At 43.1% G+C, this 20,468-nt stretch overlaps 1 protein-coding gene across 2 annotated transcripts in view; it reads left to right on the forward strand.

Annotated features, from left to right (window-relative positions):
• The window catches only part of LOC115129604 (neural cell adhesion molecule 2-like), a 451,208-nt gene that overhangs the window by 375,149 nt on the left and 55,591 nt on the right, over positions 1-20,468 (forward strand). For both annotated transcript variants that reach the window (XM_029660150.2, XM_029660152.2), the window contains exon 13: positions 5,860-6,101. In XM_029660150.2, coding sequence (XP_029516010.1) covers positions 5,860-6,101 — 242 coding nt within the window. The remainder of the gene's footprint in view (positions 1-5,859; positions 6,102-20,468) is intronic.

The raw sequence follows: 20,468 nt of genomic DNA on the forward strand, positions 1-20,468 counted from the left end.
TTCCTGAACAGCTGCATATCACGGGGCTGTTCGATGCTAATGCAGAACGCCATAGGATGTTTTTGTGTTGGTTAAGGGCAGTCAGGTCTGGGGAGAACCAAGGGCTATATCTGTTCCTGGTTCTAATTTTCTTGAATGGGGCATGTTTATTTAAGATTGTTAGGAAGGCATTTAAAAAAATATCCAGGCATCCTCTACTGACGGGATGAGATCAATATCCTTCCAGGACACCGGCCAGGTCGATTAGAAAGGCCTGCTCTCTGAAGTGTTTCAGGGAGCGTTTTACAGTGATGAGTGGAGGTCGTTTGACCGCTGACCCATTACGGATGCAGGCAATGAGGCAGTGATCGCTGAGATCTTGGTTGAAGACAGCAGAGGTGTATTTAGAGGGGAAGTTGGTTAGGATGATATCTATGAGGGTGCCCGTGTTTAAGGCTTTGGGGGTACCTGGTAGGTTCATTGATAATTTGTGTGAGATTGAGGGCATCAAGTTTAGATTGTAGGATGGCTGGGGTGTTAAGCATGTTCCAGTTTAGGTCGCCTAGCAGCACGAGCTCTGAAGATAGATGGGGGCAATCAGTTCACATATGGTGTCCAGAGCACAGCTGGGGGCAGAGGGTGGTCTATAGCAGGCGGCAACGGTGAGAGACTTGTTTTTAGAGAGGTGGATTTTTAAAAGTAGAAGTTCAAATTGTTTGGGTACAGACCTGGATAGTAGGACAGAACTCTGCAGGCTATCTTTGCAGTAGATTGCAACACCGCCCCTTTGGCAGTTCTATCTTGTCTGAAAATGTTGTAGTTTGGAATTAAAATTTCTGAATTTTTGGTGGTCTTCCTAAGCCAGGATTCAGACACAGCTAGAACATCCGGGTTGGCAGAGTGTGCTAAAGCAGTGAATAGAACAAACTTAGGGAGGAGGCTTCTAATGTTAACATGCATGAAACCAAGGCTATTACGGTTACAGAAGTCATCAAAAGAGAGCGCCTGGGGAATAGGAGTGGAGCTAGGCACTGCAGGGCCTGGATTCACCTCTACATCGCCAGAGGAACATAGGAGGAGAAGAATAAGGGTACGGCTAAAAGCAATAAGAATTGGTTGTCTAGAACGTCTGGAACAGAGAGTAAAAGGAGGTTTCTGGGGGCGATAAAATAGCATCAAGGTATAATGTACAGACAAAGGTATGGTAGGATGTGAATACAGTGGAGGTAAACCTAGGTATTGAGTGATGAAGAGAGAGATATTGTCTCTAGAAACATCATTGAAACCAGGAGATGTCATTGCATGTGTGGGTGGTGGAACTAATAAGTTGGATAAGGTATAGTGAGCAGGACTAGAGGCTCTACAGTGAAATAAGCCAATAAACACTAACCAGAACAGCAATGGACAAGACATATTGACATTAAGGAGAGGCATCCTTAGTCGAGTGATCAAAAGGGTCCAGGGAGTGGAGAGGTTGGTTTGGGGGTCACGGCGATTTAGACAGCTAGCCAGGACATCGGTAGCAAGCTAGCATAGGATGGAGGTCTGTTGTTAGCCACCTCTTGCGTTCCGTCAGTAGATTAGTGGAGTTCCGTGTTGTAGAGGGGATTAGTCCAAATCACACAACAACAAAAAAATTAAAACAATAGATATAGTTATAGAGGCCCAAGAAGAAACATAATAATAATAAAAATAAATAAATTGTCCGATTGTCTATTCTGAGAGCAGCCGGTAAGACAGCTAACGGTTAGCAGGCCGCAGATGGGCATTCAGGTAACGTCGCGACGGAGGAGCCAGCCGGGTCTCCTTCACAATGTGTTTTTCAGGATTTCTTTTCTTTTCTCTCATTTTGTCTGTCATAGTTAAAGTGTACCTATGCTGAAAATTACAGGCCTCTCTCATCTTTTTAAGTGGGAGAACTTGCACAATTGGTGGCTGACTAAATACTTTTTTGCCCCACTGTACATGCTTTACAAAAAGCTGCCGTAAGGTTAGGTCTTTCACTGCAAGGTCCTGCTCACCTAAGCCAGACTAAGACCCCTCATCCTTGATGAACCTTTGTTTCCGCACATTAGTCCCCGTCCTCACACAAACATGTCGAACCAGTGAACCAGACAAACAAGCGTGAACAGGAAGCCGTCGCTACTTGATTCGCGCTGCGAACCGTCTCTCTGCGGCAAGCCTCCACAAGATCAGGAGGCCTCCTACTCTCTGGTCATAAAGCCTGTGAAAGGGAGGGAGAGAGAGAGGGGTAGGGAGGGGGGGGGGGGCAGCTAACCAGCAGGTCTGAAAAGCAACTGTCTTTTCCTTTCCACTCTGGCTCCACGACTCAAAATTGATTTTAGAGGCACTCAGGGGAGTGGGTGTGAGTAATGTGGAGGACTTCAAAAAAAGATCACCTCAGAAGGACGAATTCTCAGACGATAAGCAGGTCTGACAAACCTGAAGGGCTTATCGCTAATATCCCTCATTTTGGAGTCTATTACAATAGTGAGATGGAAGGCCGAGAATGCTGAGAAGCATGGAAGCATTGAGGGATAGAGAGAGAACAAAGTGACATATACAGGCAATGTGAACAGAAAGAAAGACAGACGGAGTTAAAGAGGATAGAATGAAAGAGAAAATATGAAGAAGATGGAGAGAAAAAAGACAAAATAAGATTTTAGAGAGAAAGAGAGAGATTTGGGAGAGGGAGATATTCGAGAGAGATGTACAGTGAGTAAGAAATCAAGGTTGTGAAGTATATTGTATGAATTCTTAAATGGTGTTAGTTCTTGTGTTCCACCCCCACCTGTTGCGTTAACGGAGATAGCCAAATCAACTAATTACCAGTTGCAAATATTATTTGGAGCCACTTCAGGGACTTAATAGTAATGATGCACTTTACACTATAAAACAGCTCTGTGTATAATGAGTTGTCATAATTTGTTCATCTGAATGCCACTGGCGCTCACTAAAGGTCTCGTCAAACCCCTGGTAGAGCCAAAATGTTAGCAATTAGCTCATTTTGCATTTAGATCCCCCATTATTCAATTGCAAAGCAGCCATTATCCTTAGCGCACTTTTACAGCAGCGCAAGTTGCAAAACAACAACCTTCACCCATGTTCAGCGAATCCCTATTTTATTTTTTTATTTCACCTTTATTTAACCAGGTAAGCTAGTTGATAACAAGTTCTCATTTACAACTGCAACCTGGCCAAGATAAAGCAAAGCAGTGCGACTCAAACAACAACACAGAGTTACACATGGAATAAACAAGCGTAGTCAATAACACAATAGAAAAAAATAAAGTCTATATACAGTGTGTGCAAATGGCGTGAGGAGGCAAGGCAATAAATAGGCCAAAACTAGTTGTCTAGTGTGTTGGGGACAGAGAATAAAAGGAGCAGATTTCTGGGGTAGAATAGATTCAGGGCATAATGTACAGACAGAGGTATGGTGGGGTGCGTGTACAGTGGAGGTAAACCCAGGCACTGAGTGATGATAAGAGAGGTTGCATCTCTGGACGGGCTAGTTATGCTGGGTGAGGTTATCATGTGTGTGGTAGGTGGGACAAAGGAGGTAATTGAGGCATGTTGAGTGGGACTAGGGGCTCCGCAGTAAACTAAGACAATAATAACTATCCTAAACAACAGTGTGCAAGGCATATTGACATTTGAGAGAGACATAAAGCGAGGCATAAAGTAATCACAGGTGTTGATTGGGAGAGCTAGCTAAGTCAACAACGGGTAAGACAACAGCTATTCCGCTAAGACAACAGCAACAGGTAAAATGGTGATGAATGGGCAGAGAGGGTCGGTTAACTACACACAAGGGCCTGAGTTGGGACCGACAGATAAACAAAACGGAGTACCGTGATTAATGAACAGTCCAGCAGGCATCAGCTATGTAGCCAAGTGATCATAACGTCCAGTGAACAGCAATAGATGGAACAGGGAAGCCGCGGGGTAGTTGTTACTACGCTAGCACACGGGAGACACAGCGTTTAAATTTAGCAGGCCGGGGTACGTAGATGCGTCTGCTCCGACATTCGGCGAAGGCCGATTGAGGGCACAGCGGATGGAGTTAAGTTGGCAAACCAGTCGTGGTGGCACGGCTGGGTGCCGTGTCGACAAAGGTCCAGACCAGATGGCGAAAGAGGTAATTGTAGTTGTAGTAATTTAGTTTGCTAGCCAGGAGATGCGCCTGCGTCTGTGATCACAGAGTTGGCCGGGAGGTGGGCCTGGCTCAGGGCTAGCTGCAGGGCTGGGTCACTCGGTGGCAGCTAGCTGTGATGATCAGGAGTAATTGTCCAGGGTTTACGGCAGGAACCCGGCATTGTAGTGGAGAAAACAGTTTGATAATGGCAAGTATTATCCAGGCAAAAAAAACGTCTGGTGTCTGTGCAGAAGGAAAGGCCGCTAGCAGTGGCTAACAATGGCTAAATAGCTAGTAGCTAATTAGCTGGCTAGCTTCTGATGGAGGTTCTTGGCTATAACGTCTAAATAATAGCGGATCCGTGTCACATTGGGTGAGGCAGGCTACCGGAAGGTATATTTATTTTAAAATATGGAAAAGAGATTGAAAATAAATTGAAATATATACAAAAAAAGACGAACAATAAAAAGTACACTAGAGGACGACAAACCACGTCTGCACTGCTACTCCATATTGGTTACCTAAGTTGGCATGAATGTCCTTTTGTAATTTCCGCATGATGAACTATGTAAATTACTTTATTGTAGAATTTACATAGAAATCTATGATTTTGAGCTGACTGCTGAGAAAATGTTATTAAGCTCTACTGATTAATATATTGCTATTTTAGGAGTGGTTGTATGATCGAATGGCTTTGTTAGAGAACGACCAATATGGATTTTGTAGGGTCGATGTCGATACCGTTTTTTTTAGGAGCCGATGGCCAATATTTTAGGCTGATATTCAATATCATTAAATTTGAAAATGTTCAAGATGTTATTGATAGATGCGTATCATTTCACTGCACACTGTGAAGTTGTCACATAGTATTTCGGTAGAGTTCCAAAGACATGTTGTCCTACTCCGAACATTGATGCTGAAGCTTTACTATCTACTGATCCCAGAGAATCAACAATGGAGTACTACTGTTTTCATACTGTTTCCACACAAACAGCACTCCCACATATTGGCATTGAGCTCTTACAGCTTTACCTTCTATACTATCTCTCTGGCCATGAATGGAAGGAGGCAGGGAGGAAGAATGCTGGCTAGCTCAGCTGCAGTGGAATAATCACGCAACACAGCTAGGTACACAGATCCCCCTGTGTCACTCCACTATGGTACGTCCCACCCCCTGTATTGACAAGAGAGTGGACCTGATAGGAACAGGGGATATGTGGCACTAGCATTAGTTTTACCATATGCTGCGGTCCCCCCTTTGACACATAGTGGTGTTAGTAGCTCTGTTAGCGATTAGCTTTAGCGTAGCTGGCGACCCCGCCCCTCCCATTGACTGATAGTGGTGTTTGTGGCACTGTTAACCGATGCTGTTAGCGTGTTAAGCCAGCTTGTTTACCAGGTGGAACAAAGAGGAGCTGGGGTGGATTAGTGGGATTCAACAGAGAGGAGTGGGAGGTGGTAGGCGTCTCTCACACACACAGCGTGAGAGGTTTCACTCTCGCCGCTATCCATTTCGCTGTCACTCCACAAAAATCTGTGTCTGTCTGTATCCCTCTGACTTTCTACATTTCTTTGTATTTCTCTATTTTTCTCTTTGAATCTATCTCTTATTCTGTATGTCTGTCTCTCTGTCTGTCTGTATGTCTCTATCTCTCTCGCTCTAACTCTCTGTCTGTCTGTGAACAAGCTAACAACATGATAATGTGCTAACTAACGCTCTCCTTCTGGTTCTCCTCCTACAGCAATAGTACTGCTGACAGGCCTAGAGCCCAACACCACCTACGAAGTGCGAGTGGCTGCAGTCAATGGGAAGGGCCAGGGGGAGTTCAGTCACACGGAGTCCTTCCAGACTTTACCCATACGTGAGCCCAGCCCTCCGGCAGTGCATGGCCAGAGAGGGATGGGAAAGACCTACCGGCTGGGTCTTGTCAAGCAAGACGACGGGGGCATGCCCATCGTGGAGTACATTGTCAAGTACAAGACAGTGAGTACCTGGATGTCAGGATTTCCATTAAATACAACCATACATTCTTAGAACAAAAGGTGCTTAGTAGAACCATAAGGTTTTTCAATTAGTCCCAATTGGGGAACCTTTTTTGGTGCTAGGTAGAACCCGTTGCAGAAGGTTCTACATAGAACCTTCTATGAAGGGTTCTTCCAAGAACCTTTTTATAATTTAAGGGTTGTTCTTAGAACCCTCCATGAACTGTTCAGCTAGCTTTATTTGCATATGTTTTATGGCAATACAGTACATGCACTGAGTGTACAAAACATTAAGAACACCTGCTCTTTCCATGACATATACTGACCAGGTGATTCCAAGTGAAAGCTTGGATTAATAACACTTGTTAAATCGATTTCAATCAGTGTTGATGAAGGGGAGGAGACAGGTTAAAGACAATTGAGACATGGATTGTGTATGTTGTGCCATTCAGAGGGCGAATGGGCAAGACAAAAATCTAAGTGTCAAGAACTGCAACGCTGCTGGGTTTTTCATGCTCATCAGTTTCCCGTGTGTATCAAGAATGGTCCACCACCCAAAGGACCTCCAGCCACTGTGGAAAGCATTGTAGTCAACATGGGCCAGTGTCCCTGTGGAACGCTTTCGACACCTTGTAGAGTCCATGGCCACGGCTAAGAACCACATTATTTACGGACTGCCAGTGCTCCTGAACAAGGCCAAATTGGTCCAAGCATTTTCAACCACACAATTACCACCGAGTCAAGATGGCCACTTCTACTCTAAAGCACTCTCGTAAAACACAATCATCGGACCACAAGTAATTTTTGTTCTAGTTTAATGGTAGTAGATAATGTTGCATACCTCCACTTAAGGTAATAGCAAATAGCAGTGTCAATCACATTACTTTGACTGTGTGTGCGCACAAGGCTTATGCTCTATTTTTCTGTCCTCATGCTGACATGCACACACACACACTCAATGCCTAAAACTAATAAGTACACCCCCCTTGTTTATGTCTGCTTTGAAGTGTTTTTGGCAGTGAAACTATGGGGGTAAATACTATATATTATTCTGTGGAGAGACTAGTATGGACTAAGGCCGTGTCCAAAATCTGGCTTGCCTATTACTTACTTAAACTACACACTGTGAACTAATCGTACTAAACACTAATCAGAATGCACTATTTAGCCTCCCGAGTGGCGCTTCATTGCAGTGCTTAAGGTGTCACTACAGACCCGAGTTTGATCCCAGGCTGCGTCACAACCGGGCGTGACCAGGAGTCCCATAGGGCGGTGCACAATTGGCCCAGGGGATGGTTTGGCCTGGGGGGCTTTATATGGTTCATTGCACTCTAGCAACTCCTTGTGGCGGGCCGGGAGCCTGCAGGCTGACTTCGGTCGTCAGTTGAGCGGTGTTTCCGTGTGGTTTGGCAGGTCATGTTTTGGAGGACCCATGACTCGACCTTAGCCTCTCCCGAGCCCGTTGCATCGATGAGACAAGATCGTAGTTGGATAGCAATTGGATATCATGAAATCAGGGAGAAAAAAGGGGTAAAAAAAACCATTTAATTTTGTATTGCACTGTTTAGTTAAAAATGTATGTAGTACAAGCAAATATCAATATAATAGGCTCATCCATATTGCGAAGGTGTCATCTAATGCACAATTGTGTTGAATCCCGCCATTCGTTCATTTAGGTAGAGACACTTCTCTTCCTCAATAGTGTGAATTTTACTGGAAGCCAAAATTATAATGACATCCTGGCATTTAAAGCATACTCAATTTTCTGTCACATACTATAACATTTGCATACCCAAAATACCTACTATTTAGAATGATAGTACAACTATTCGGACACGGCCATTCACTATGTCTCAGATCCTACATACTAATAGACATGCTTGCAGATACACTATTCATACAAATGTACATACTTATCCACAAACAAACACATTCATATTAACCTAGTCTCTCCTTTTCCGCTTCTCCCTCTCTCTCTCTCTCACCCTCTCTCACACACAGTCTCTCTCCCCCTTTCTCACACACATACACACAATCTCTCTCTCTCACACATAGACACACTCTCTCTCTCTCTCTCTCTCTCTCTCTCTCTCTCTCTCACACACACACACACCCAACCCCCCACACACACACACGCACATACACACATTGATCTGTGGGATTTGATGTAACCAAATCTAACATGTCCATACAGGTGTGTCTCTGTCTCATTGGGAGGCTGACAGCGATGTGTAGTTATACTATAGCAGATGAAAGTGTGTGTGTGGAGAGAAGGTCAGGGACTCTCCAGCAGGCCCTTTGAAGGCCAAAGGCAGGGGAACGAGGGGAGGAATAGGACAATCCTCCACACCCCAGTAATCACACCATCCATCCTCCTCTGTCTCACACTGTGACCCTGACTCAGGCAAGCACACACAGGCTGGAGTGCATACACAGATGCATGTGTGCACATACACTACCGTTCAAAAGTTTGGGGTCACTTAGAAATGTCCTTGTTTTTGAAAGAAAAGCACATTGTTTTGTCCATTAAAATAACATCAAATTGATCACAAATACAGTGTAGGCATGATTAATGTTGTAAATCACTGTTTTTTTAAATGGAATATCTACATAGGCGTACATGTAGATATTGTTCTAATTAAAGAAGCTATAAAACTGTCCTTCTTTGGACTAGTTGAGTATCTGTAGCATCAGCATTTGTGGGTTCGATTACAGGCTCAAAATGGCCAGAAACAAAGCGCTCAGTTGTGCACCGAGGCCTCCCACTCCTCTTTCTATTCTGTTTAGAGCCAGTTTGTACTGTTCTGTGAAGGGAGTAGTACACAGCGGTGTACGAGATATTCAGTTTCTCAGCAATTTCTCTTTCATTTCTCAGAACAAGAATAGACTGATGAGTTTCAGAAGAAAGTGCTTTATTTCTGGCCATTTTGAGCCTATAATCGAACCCACAAATGCTGATGCTCCAGATACTCAACTAGTCCAAAGAAGGCCAGTTTTATTGCTTCTTTAATGAGAACAACAGTTTTCAGCTGTGCTAACATCATTTCAAAACTGTTTTCTAATGATCAATTAGCCTTTTAAATTATACATTTGAATTAGCCAACACAATGTGCCATTGTAACAGGAGTGATGGTTGCTGATAAATGTACATATTCCATAAAAAATCTGCCGTTTCCAGCGACAATAGTGATTTACAACATTAACCATGTCTACACTGTAATTCTGATCAAATTGATGTTAATTTAACGGACAAAAAGTGTTTTTCTTTCAAAATCAAGACATTTCTAAGTGACCTCAAACTTTTTAACGGTAGTGTATATGCACTTTACACACACACACACACATACAGTATGCACACACGCAACACACACACATATTTGTATTAACACACACAGTCACCCGTATCAAACTTATTTCCAATGCTTGGCTCGCCTTAGCTTTATTCCACCTTCCATGACTCTGAAAAATAAAACCATGGCCCATTTCCTAAAGCCCATTCCACACTATTATCTCTCTCTCTTCTATTTTGACATTTTGTGGAAGAATCCAAGGAGGCTAAATGGTTGCATATGCATTTGGCATGCTGTCAAAGCAAAGGCCTCATACTGTGACACTTCACTCTGTTCTCCTATGATGAGATAAAAAGTTTATTTAAGAAAGGAATAGAAAGCAAATGAGTGGAAAAGGGGAAAAAATAACTGTGAGGGGTACAGAGAGGAAAGAAAAGGAGAGATAATAGGATAAATAAAAAGAAGCTATGTGGCAGTGGTGATCTGAACAGTTGTTTTTAACACACAAAAAGTGAATTTCTCCTTCTCTGTCATTGTGGAAATGTGCGTGTAATGAATACTCAGGGAGAAACAGGTTTAGATTCACGTGCAGAGCACGGCAGGTGTTTATTTCCCCTTCCAGAAGGCAGGAATTGTGGTCACAGGCAGGCAATGGTCATACACAGGAAGGCAAACAGGCAGGTGAATCAGAACTAGGACTGAAGGCTATAAATTGTTCTCACAAACGAGCTAGGAAAAGGCTTTGTAGAGTCAAAACGAACAATACCTCACAAAGGCACAAACAGAATGAACTGAACTAAATAAGGAGCTGATGAGACCAGGTGAGTAACTAACACAGGTGAAAACAATGAACAAAAATGAAAGATAGGGCTATGTTCAAGAACACAAAGAAACAGGGCTACATTCAAGAACACAACGAAACAGAACACAAGGTTGACGAAGAAAATAAATACAGATCCTTACAGTGCGTAGGTGTGTAGCCTATTTAACTTTTTCACACATACCAAAACATTCCTGTGATCAGATGATGTGAACCCCAAAATGCATTGTATGTCAACAAACATGTGTCCACACAAGGCTGGAATTAGCTTTGCTCATCATAATCAGTACAAACTTCAGAAAAATATTTTACACACATAATGTGTTCATTACAATCTAATGTAAGAATTGGAATGCATGTTTGGTCACAGTACTTGAAGACGGGAATAAAACAGCAAATACATAAATAATTACCAAACCAAACATTTTCTGATAGTGATTTATTGATACAAATGGCGCGTGCCGGCAGTCAATCACGTAACCTCTCACTCCCTCTCTGAGCCATTCAGTGTTGTTATTTATGTATGTAGCTAGTGAGCTAAGCTGTAGCATTAGCAATGTCTTTCAAAAGGAGACAACCCACAAATGCGGAAATTCAGTTCAGTGGTAGCTGGAAGGCCGCCAACCATTTCACCCCTCCTGGCCCTGTTGTTTGGCTTTGTTGAGTCCCAGTCTGGAGTGCAAAGCCCCTTGGCATTTCCATCTGAGGCAGAGTGCTTCAAGTTGTTTCTGACAGAGGAGCTGGTGGGAGACATACCAGAGACCAATCGCTATGCCTTGGAGCTACAGGAGAAAAGAGAGCCAGGAGTGATGGGGAAACTCGCTAAATGGGTGACAACCATAATTTGTGAAATGTATACCTTCCTGGTGACAGTCTTCCTCATGGGAATAGTAAAGAAGAACTCCCGAAGAGAATACTGGAGCACAAATCCTATGTTTGCAATTCCCTTTTTTCCCAAGACCTCTTCCTAGTTCTGCTGCATGCCTGCATTTCGTCAACAATGCTACTGCCAACCAAAATGACCCATTATTCAAAATAAGAAATGTTCATACCAGCCTGACATCAGCATTTGGTTGGGTCTTTGTGCCATACAAGGACCTATGCATTGATGAGTCGCTGATGTTATGGAAAGGTAGGCTGGCGTTACGTCAATATATTCCCTCCAAAAGGCACAGGTTTGGGGTCAAGTTCTTTGTCATGTGCGACATGAAAACAGGATTTGTGTAAGACATTATAATTTACACAGGGTCCACCACTGACATCCAACAGTATGAGAGGCTTGGGGTGTCCGGGTCCGTGGCTCCTCATCTCGGCACTTTGTATGTGGACAATTGGTACAGCAGTCCCACACTCTTCCAGCATCTGCTCTCCAACAGCACAGGGGCCTGTGGCACAGTCAGGTTGACCAGGAAGGGGATGCCGGCATTCGGATGCAGGAATATGCAGAGAGAGGAGGTGGAGTTCAAGGAGAACGGTCAACAGATGGCAGTAAAGTGGCATGACAAACGAGACGTCCATACAGTAACCATGTCGGCCACAGGGAGGGTGGACCACCTGACGGGAGAGAGAAACATCAAACCAGACTGTGTGCTTAACTATAACCTCAAAATGGGGGCAGTAGATAAGGTTGACAAATGATAAACAGCTTTGTGGGATGAACTCGGAAAACGACCAAGTGGTATAAGAAGATATTTTTCCATCTGATCGACACTGCTGCCCAATGGCCACATAGTTCACTGCCAACTAACAGGTGAGATGATTAATGAACAAGGTTTTATTTGGATGTACAGTTCACATACACATAATTATGCAATTATAGTGACAATATCTCACCCACCTACCCACTGCCTCATCATCCTCTCCCTTCCATCATCCTCCCCACTCCCTCATAGGTAAAGTAATTACCGACCAAAAGTACAGAGAAAACCTGAGAGCTGCTGGAGGAGCACCACACCCCTCAGTGCCCATCCACTTGGGGTCGTCCTGCTGCAGACAATCCCCTACGCCTCACTAACGGTATTTCCCCTGCAAAGTCCCTCAAACTGCTGCTTAAGGTAGTCGCACACGGAGGCACTGCAAAGTCTGCCTGTCTGGCACCAGGAGAAGGAAGCAGAGGAAGTTGACAAAATACATGTGTTTAGCTTGCGATACAACTCTATGTATTTCACCATGCTTTGGAGAGTATCATATGCTCAAGCGCCATTGAGCACATCTACAGCAATTACTGACTGATTGACCTGGCAGGTGACTTGACAGGTGACCTGCCATGATACTTTGCCTTTAGAGGTGGGGGGTGGAAATGCAATTGTTGTTCAGTCAATGCATGAATATGAAATATGGGTTATGCATATTCTGCCCCCCTAGTAAAACAAGTTTTTGCTGTTAAGGAGTGTCCGCTAGCATACAAAAACTGGCCTCAATCTTCAGCTCCAAAGATGTCCAGCCTCAGTTCCAATTATGATATTGGCAAATACTGTTTGTGGTTTCTGAAAGTACAGAATAAAGAGGAATTATTAGTAATTAGGATATAGCAATAAAACAATATTACAAAGAAGTAACATAAACACTGCTATAAAAAATAGTTTATTGCATTGACAAAATCACAAATTTGAGTTATAACAGTAAGAAACAGTAACTTTTGAGCTCCACAAGGGGGCAGGGCAGAACAGAGCTATGCTAAATAATACATTTTTTATTTATGTAACCTGGCAAGTCATTTGAGTAATTTGGTCGGTAGGGATGTCCTTGTCTCATCGCGCACCAGCGACTCCTGTGGCGGGCCGGGCGCAGTGCGCGCTAACCAAGGTTGCCAGGTGCACGGTGTATCCTCGGACACATTGGTGCGGCTGGCTTCCGGGTTGGATGCGCGCTGTGTTAAGAAGCAGTACGGCTGGTTGGGTTGTGTATCAGAGGACGCATGACTTGCAACCTTCGTCTCTCCCGAGCCCGTACGGGTGTTGTAGCGATGAGACAAGATAGTAGCTACTACAACAATTGGATACCACGAAATTGGGGAGAAAAAGGGGTAAAATTCAACAACAAAAAATCAACAAAAAAAAATAGTGGATTTATCAGTGGTGACCGTGTTACCTAGCCTCAGTGCAGTGGGCAGCTGGGAGGAGGTGCTCTTGTTCTCCATGGACTTCACAGTGTCCCAGAACTTTTTGGAGTTAGAGCTACAGGATGCAAATTTCTGCCTGAAGAAGCTGGCCTTTGCTTTCCTGACTGACTGCGTGTATTGGTTCCTGACTTCCCTGAACAGTTGCATATCGCGGGGACTATTCGATGCTATTGCAGTCCGCCACAGGATGTTTTTTGTGCTGGTCGAGGGCAGTCAGGTCTGGAGTGAACCAAGGGCTATATCTGTTCTTAGTTCTGCATTTTTTGAACGGAGCATGCTTATCTAAAATGGTGAGGAAGTTACTTTTAAAGAATGACCAGGCATCCTCAACTGACGGGATGAGGTCAATATCCTTCCACAGTGATGAGGGGTGGTCGTTTGACTGCGGATCCGTAGCGGATACAGGCAATGAGGCAGTGATCGCTGGGATCCTGGTTGAAGACAGCGGAGGTGTATTTGGAGGGCCAGTTGGTCAGAATGACGTCTATGAGGGTGCCCTTGTTTACAGATTTAGGGTTGTACCTGGTGGGATCCTTGATGATTTGTGTGAGATTGAGGGCATCTAGCTTAGATTGTAGGACTGCCGGGTTGTTAAGCATATCCCAGTTTAGGTCACCTAACAGAACAAACTCTGAAGCAAGATGGGGGGCGATCAATTCACAAATGGTGTCCAGGGCACAGCTGGGAGCTGAGGGGGGTCGGTAGCAGGCGGCAACAGTGAGAGACTTATTTCTGGAGAGAGTCATTTTTAAAATTAGTAGTTCGAATTGTTTGGGTATGGACCTGGAAAGTATGACATTAGGTATGATTCACGCAACAGTCAGCATTTGAGCTGGCCACTGTTTTTTTCACAGAAACATTTTGTACAAACACAGTCTTTACAACTTTATGTCCCCATTGTGAGCAGTTTATTTTCAGATGCAATGTTCAGACATTCACAGAAGTAGCAAAAGCATAACACAATTCTCATCCAAATGGGAAAATATAGGCTACATTAGTCCTAGCGCTAACTGAGGAAAGAGTGAGTTAACACAAGCAGTCATATTTAGCTAATATGACTAATAATACTTTCGGCTGACAGAAACCATAATAGGAATTAGCTAACAGCAATTACTATTTACAATTTATCACATGACAGATGAGCTCACCTATGGCTGTGGCGGTCATGAAATTTATCCACTGGATAATTGTCATGCAAATGACTGCCGGACTCACGGTAGGCCATCATTGTAAATAAGAATTTGTTCTGACTTGCCTAGTTAAATAAAGGTTAAATAAAATTGACCATTAATTAACATAATCACATTTAGCATATCCAGGCCTCCATGCATACAAACCAATGAGGAAACATTTTTAAAAAGTGTTATAAATCCATTTAATATACACCATCACAATAAATCCTTTATTTATTTTAGGCAGGTCTAAAGAAACATGATTTGAAGAAAATGTATTTCAGTATGTTATCTGGCTATGCGCCATGCCATAGGTTAGCTCATTTAGTAGACAAGATATGCTTAGAAATCCTGTGGCATTATTTTATATTGTGTGCATATGAAGTGGCTATGTCGAACATAAAAGTTAGAATTTGTAACAGGTCTTATGAGCTAGATTTATAGTTATTTGGCAACTTTAGTTGTGAATCATACAAACGTTACAATGTCTTAGAAATTAAACGTATATGGTTTGCATGATGCGACTATAGGCTATTGATTATTTGAAAAAGTTGCAAAAAAAGCTTGTGCTCTGTTCCTTGCCTCAGGCTGCACATGTTGTTCTCTCATCAAGTGTCCATATTTTCACCCATCAGGCTATTCTCAGTTTAATCTTGACTAATATCTCAAATTAGTTTCGATTTAGAAGGGCCCATTATCAAATGGGCAGGAACAGGGGCAGGGGAAAAAATACATGTCATCTGTATGCACTCAAAGAGCAAATGGAGGCCGCTTTCCCTTGGTTTGTTTTTCAATCATGGGGAGTAGCCTACTCTGGTTTTATAGTGGCACAGTGCTTAATATTAGCAGCTGAGAAATAAATATAGTAGCAGTAGAAGGCAGGGATCCTCTTCTTTTTTAGTGGCAACCATCAAAACTCTGCTTTCACAACGGTTTGCATATAGAAATGTCTGGGTTGATAAGAACACTTATTTCACTCCACTCATCAACCAATGTTCAATCAACCTGTTCCTGCAGCTATCCCGTGCTTAATTTGGGAACCAAGTGAAAAACATTGAAAGTAACGTTTTCACAACAAAACTTATTTTATCAAACTGTCGACCACCCCTCTCTCTACAAGCTCAAGAAAGGAATGAAGGAGAGAGAGGAGATGGAAACACACGGTGGTGAGACATTCTGTAGCTAAAGATCATGTCAACCTTTTAATTATGAAAATATAAAAAAATGCCCTTCTACTAGGCTATTCAAAATCAAATATAAAATCACTATAACTGAAGGCTAACTATATCAGCCGCCCTGCACAATCAATGAACCAACAGCACTCTTCCAGGAATTGCATTGCATATGTTCTCTCCCAGACTCATGGATAGAAAGTTTGGAGCATAGAATAAGGTAACCAGTCCATCCAGTATGCATAATACTACTTCCGGGTGTTTACTCAAATGACGAGTGAACCATCCCTTCACTTCATTTTGCGCTAACATCTTTGGTCTGACAAACATTTACGTGACACCCAGAATGCATTGGATGGTGTCAACAAAAAATAGCATAGCATTAGCTCATCATAATCAGTACAACTTTCTAAAAAAGTATTTTACACACATCGTACAGTGCATTCGGAAAGTATTCACAATTTGTTGTTTCAGCCTTACTCTAAAATGGATTAAATTGTATTTTCTCCTCATCAATCTACACAAAATACCCTATAATGACAAAGAAAAACTATTTTTTTACTGCACAGCTATTTTTATGTCTCTCTCTCGATTTTCAATCGGGTTCAAATCCGGGCTCTGACTGGGCCACTCAGGGACATTCAGAGACTTGTCCCGAAGCTACTCCTGCATTGTCTTGGCTGTGTGCTTAGTGTCATTGTCCTGTTGGAAGGTGAATCTTCGCCCCAGTCTGAGGTCCTGAGCGCACTGGAGCAGGTTTTCATCAAAGATCTCTCTGTTCTTTGCTTCATTTATCTTTCCCTCGATCCTGACTAGTCTCCCAGTACCTGCCACTGAAAAACATCCCCACAGCATGATGCTGCTACCACTATGCTTCACCTTAGGAATGGTGCCAGGTTTCCTCCAGATGTGACACTTTGCATTCATGCCAGAGAGCTCAATCTTAGTTTCATCAAACCAGAGAATCTTGTTTCTCATGGTCTGAGAGTCCTTTAGGTGCCATTTGGAAAACTCCAAGCAGGCTGTAATGTGCCTTTTACTGAGGAGTGGCTTCCGTCTGGCCACTCTACCATAAATGCCAGATTAGGCTCCTTGAGTGGTGCAGTGGTCTAAGATATTGCATCCCAGTGCAAGAGGCATCACTGCAGTACCTGGTTCAAATCCAGACTGCATCACATCCAGATGTGTTTGGGAGTTCCATAGGGGTGTGCACAATTGGCCCGGGGTAGGCCATCATTGTAAATTATAATTGCTTCTTAACTGACTTTCCTAGTTAAATAAATAAATAAAAACATTAATTGGTGGAGTGCTGCAGAGATGTTTGTCCTTCTGGAATGTTCTCCAATCTCCACAGAGGAACTCTGGAGCTCTGTCAGTGACCATTGGGTTCTTGGTCACCATCCTGAACAAAGCCCTTCACCCCTGATTTTTATACCAGGTAGGCCAGTTGAGAACAAATTCTCATTTACAGTTTGGCCAACCAGCCAGCTCTAGGAAGAGTCTTAGTGGTTCCAAATTTCTTCCCTTTAAGAATGATGCAAGCCAATGTGGTCTTGGGGACCTTCAATGCTGCAGAAATGTGTTTGTACCCTTCCCCAGTTCTGTGCCTCGACACAATCCTGTCTCCAAGCTCTACAGACAATTCCTTTAACCTCAGGCCTTGGTTTCTGCTCTGACATGCAATGTCAACTGTGGGACCTTATATAGACATGTGTGTGCCTTTCCAAATCATGTCCAATCAATTGAATTTACTACAGGTGGACTCCAATCAAGTTGCAGAAACATCTCAAGGATAATCAATGGAAACAGGATGCACCTGAGATCAATTTCAAGTCTCATAGCAAAGGGTCTGTATACTTATGTAAATAAGTTTTTTCAGTTTTTTATTTTTATATATTAAATCTATATATTAAATCTAAAAACCTGTTTTTACTCTGTCATTATGGGGTATTGTTTGTAGATTGATAACTTAAAAAAAATCAATTTTAGAATAAGGCTGTATTGTTAAAAAAAAAAAGAAGGAAAATGTCAAGGGGCTTGACTACTTTCCGAATGCACTGTATGTGTCCATTTCAATCTATGCAAGAATCGGAATGCATGATTTGTCACCAGTACTTGAAAATATGTGAAAAAAATGACTGAATTATCGCCAGACAACCAATTTTCCACAAACGAAGTTGGGCTTGCCGGTGTTATGATACTGATGATTTGTCGTCACAGATGGTTTGCTTGCATTTCTACAGTTGCGACTAGATGGAGTAGCTAGGCCTACAGCAGCTCAATCTAGTGGTCACATCGGGGACAACAGTTAGCATTGTAATTAAGCCTAAGCCTAACCTTTTTCGTTAACCTTAACATTATTCTCTTATACTCCTACTTAAATTCACCTAATCTGATGCGTTAGTTCCCCTAACCCAGGGGTGGGAAATTCCAGTCCTCAAGGGCCTGATTGGTGTCAGTTTTGCCCCAGCTCCAGCTAACACACCTGACTCCAATGCTCACCTAATCATGATCTTCAGATTAGAAGGCAATTTGATTAATCAGCTGTGTTTGCTAGGGATGGAGAAAAAGTGTGACACCAATCAGGCCCTTGAGGACTGGAGTTGCTCACCCCTGCCCTAACCTGCCACGCTAATATACCTGATCTGCTTTGTAAACAAACTATCTGTGGAGACAAATCATCAGTATCACCACACCGACAGCCAATCACATCACCACTGACACGCACTTAGAGCCATTCAGTGTTGTTGTTTATGTATGTAGCTAGTAGGCTAAGCTGTGGCATTAGCAATGTCCTTCAAAAGCAGCCAACTCACAAATGCAGATGTTCTGGAGATTTTGGTGAATTCTGACAATGAGTCTGAGTATGAAAGTGAGGAATCATACTGTGACAGTGAGGAGCTGCCCGCCCCCCAACCTTCTGGTTGTTGAACCCTGAATCTGAGGACTCCTTGCCCACTGACGAAGTCCAAGGCCCCCCCTCTGATGCTGTTGGTGCTGGAACTCTGTGGTAATTGGAAGGCCGCCAGCCATTTCACCCCTCCTGGCCCTGCAGTTGGCTTTGATGTGTCCCAGTCTGGAGTGCAAAGCCGGCTTGCCCTCTCCCTCCGAGGCGGAGTGCTTCAAGCTGTTTCTTACAGAAGAGCTGGTGCGAAACATAATGGAGGAGACCAATCACTATGCCTTGGAGCTACAGGAGAAGAGAGATCCACATGAATGGTGGAACACCTCATGGGACAGAGGTAGGTCAAACCAGATTGTGGGCTTATGGCGCCAGAGAAGACATACGTTTTACGTATCCCGAGCCGATTGTGTTTTTTTGTTTGTTTATTTGCATTGTTTGTAACTTGTTTTTTTACTTACTTTGTACATAATGTTGCCACTACCGTGTCTTATGATCGAAAATAACTTGGAGACATCAGGACTGCGATTACTCTCCATGGACTAGCAGAATTCCTTTTTTCTTTTCACAACTCTGACGAGCCCGACGCGAAGGATATACTGCTTCCTCAGGAACAGGCCCCGATCCCGGGGATCTGCGTGAAGAAAAGGTGGAGAAAGAGGGGCCAAAGGGTGGGCTTCCTTCTGAGAATTTGTAGGCACTCCAATAAACCCCCACTTTCCTCCATTCTGCTAGCAAACGTGTAGTCCTTGGAGAATAAAATCGACGAGTTACGAGGAAGATTAAACTACCAACAGGACATTAACTTCTTGCGTCGAGCCATCCCGGATCCGGGATCGTGAATACAGCCTCAAGCTCATTACCATAACGCAACGTTAACTATTCATGAAAATCGCAAATGAAATGAAATTAATCTATTTGCTCTCAAGCTTAGCCTTTTGTTAACAACACTGTCATCTCAGATTTTCAAAATATGCTTCTCAACCATTGCAAAACAAGCATTTGTGTAACAGTATTGATGGCTAACGTAGCATTTCGCGTTAGCATTCGGCATGCAATATTTTCCACAAAAACCAGAAAAGAATTCAAATGAAATAATTTACCTTTGAAGAACTTCAGATGTTTTCAATGAGGAGACTCTGTTAGATAGCAAATGTTCCGTTTTTACAAAAAATATTATTTGTGTCGAGTAATCGCTCCGTTTTGTTCATCACATTTGGGGAGGGAAAAAAATAAATATGTATATTAAGTCATTAAAACGCGAACTTTTTTCCAAATTAACTCCATAATATCGACAGAAACATGGCAAACCGATGTTTAGAATCAATCCTCAAGGTGTTTTTCACATATCTATCGACAATAAAATCCATCGTGGCATTTTACTTTCTCTTCTGAAGAAATGGAACGCGCATGGACCTACAGATTACGCACACAGGACACCGGGCGGGACACCAGGTAAATGTAGTCTCTTATGGTCAATCTTCCAATGATATGCCTACAAACACGTCACAATGCTGCAGACACCTCGGGGAATAGACAGAAACTGCAGGCTCATTCCTGGCACATTCACAGCCATATAAGGAGACATTGGAACACAGCGCTTTCAGAATCTGGGGCATTTCCTGTATGAAACTTCATCTTGGTTTCGCCTGTTGCATTAGTTCTGGGGCACTCACAGATAATATCTTTGCAGTTTTGGAGACGTCAGAGTTTTGTCTTTCCAAGGCTGTCAATTCCATGCATAGTCGAGCATCTTTTCGTGACAAAATATTGCGCTTAAAGCGGGCACGTCTTTTTATCCAATAATGACATTAGCGCCCCCATAGGTTGAACAGGTTAAAAACAGGTAACATCTTATGCTTCACGGAGTCATGGCTGAACGACGACAATA

Source organism: Oncorhynchus nerka, linkage group LG5, assembly GCF_034236695.1.
Source record: "Oncorhynchus nerka isolate Pitt River linkage group LG5, Oner_Uvic_2.0, whole genome shotgun sequence".
Taxonomy (NCBI): domain Eukaryota; kingdom Metazoa; phylum Chordata; class Actinopteri; order Salmoniformes; family Salmonidae; genus Oncorhynchus; species Oncorhynchus nerka.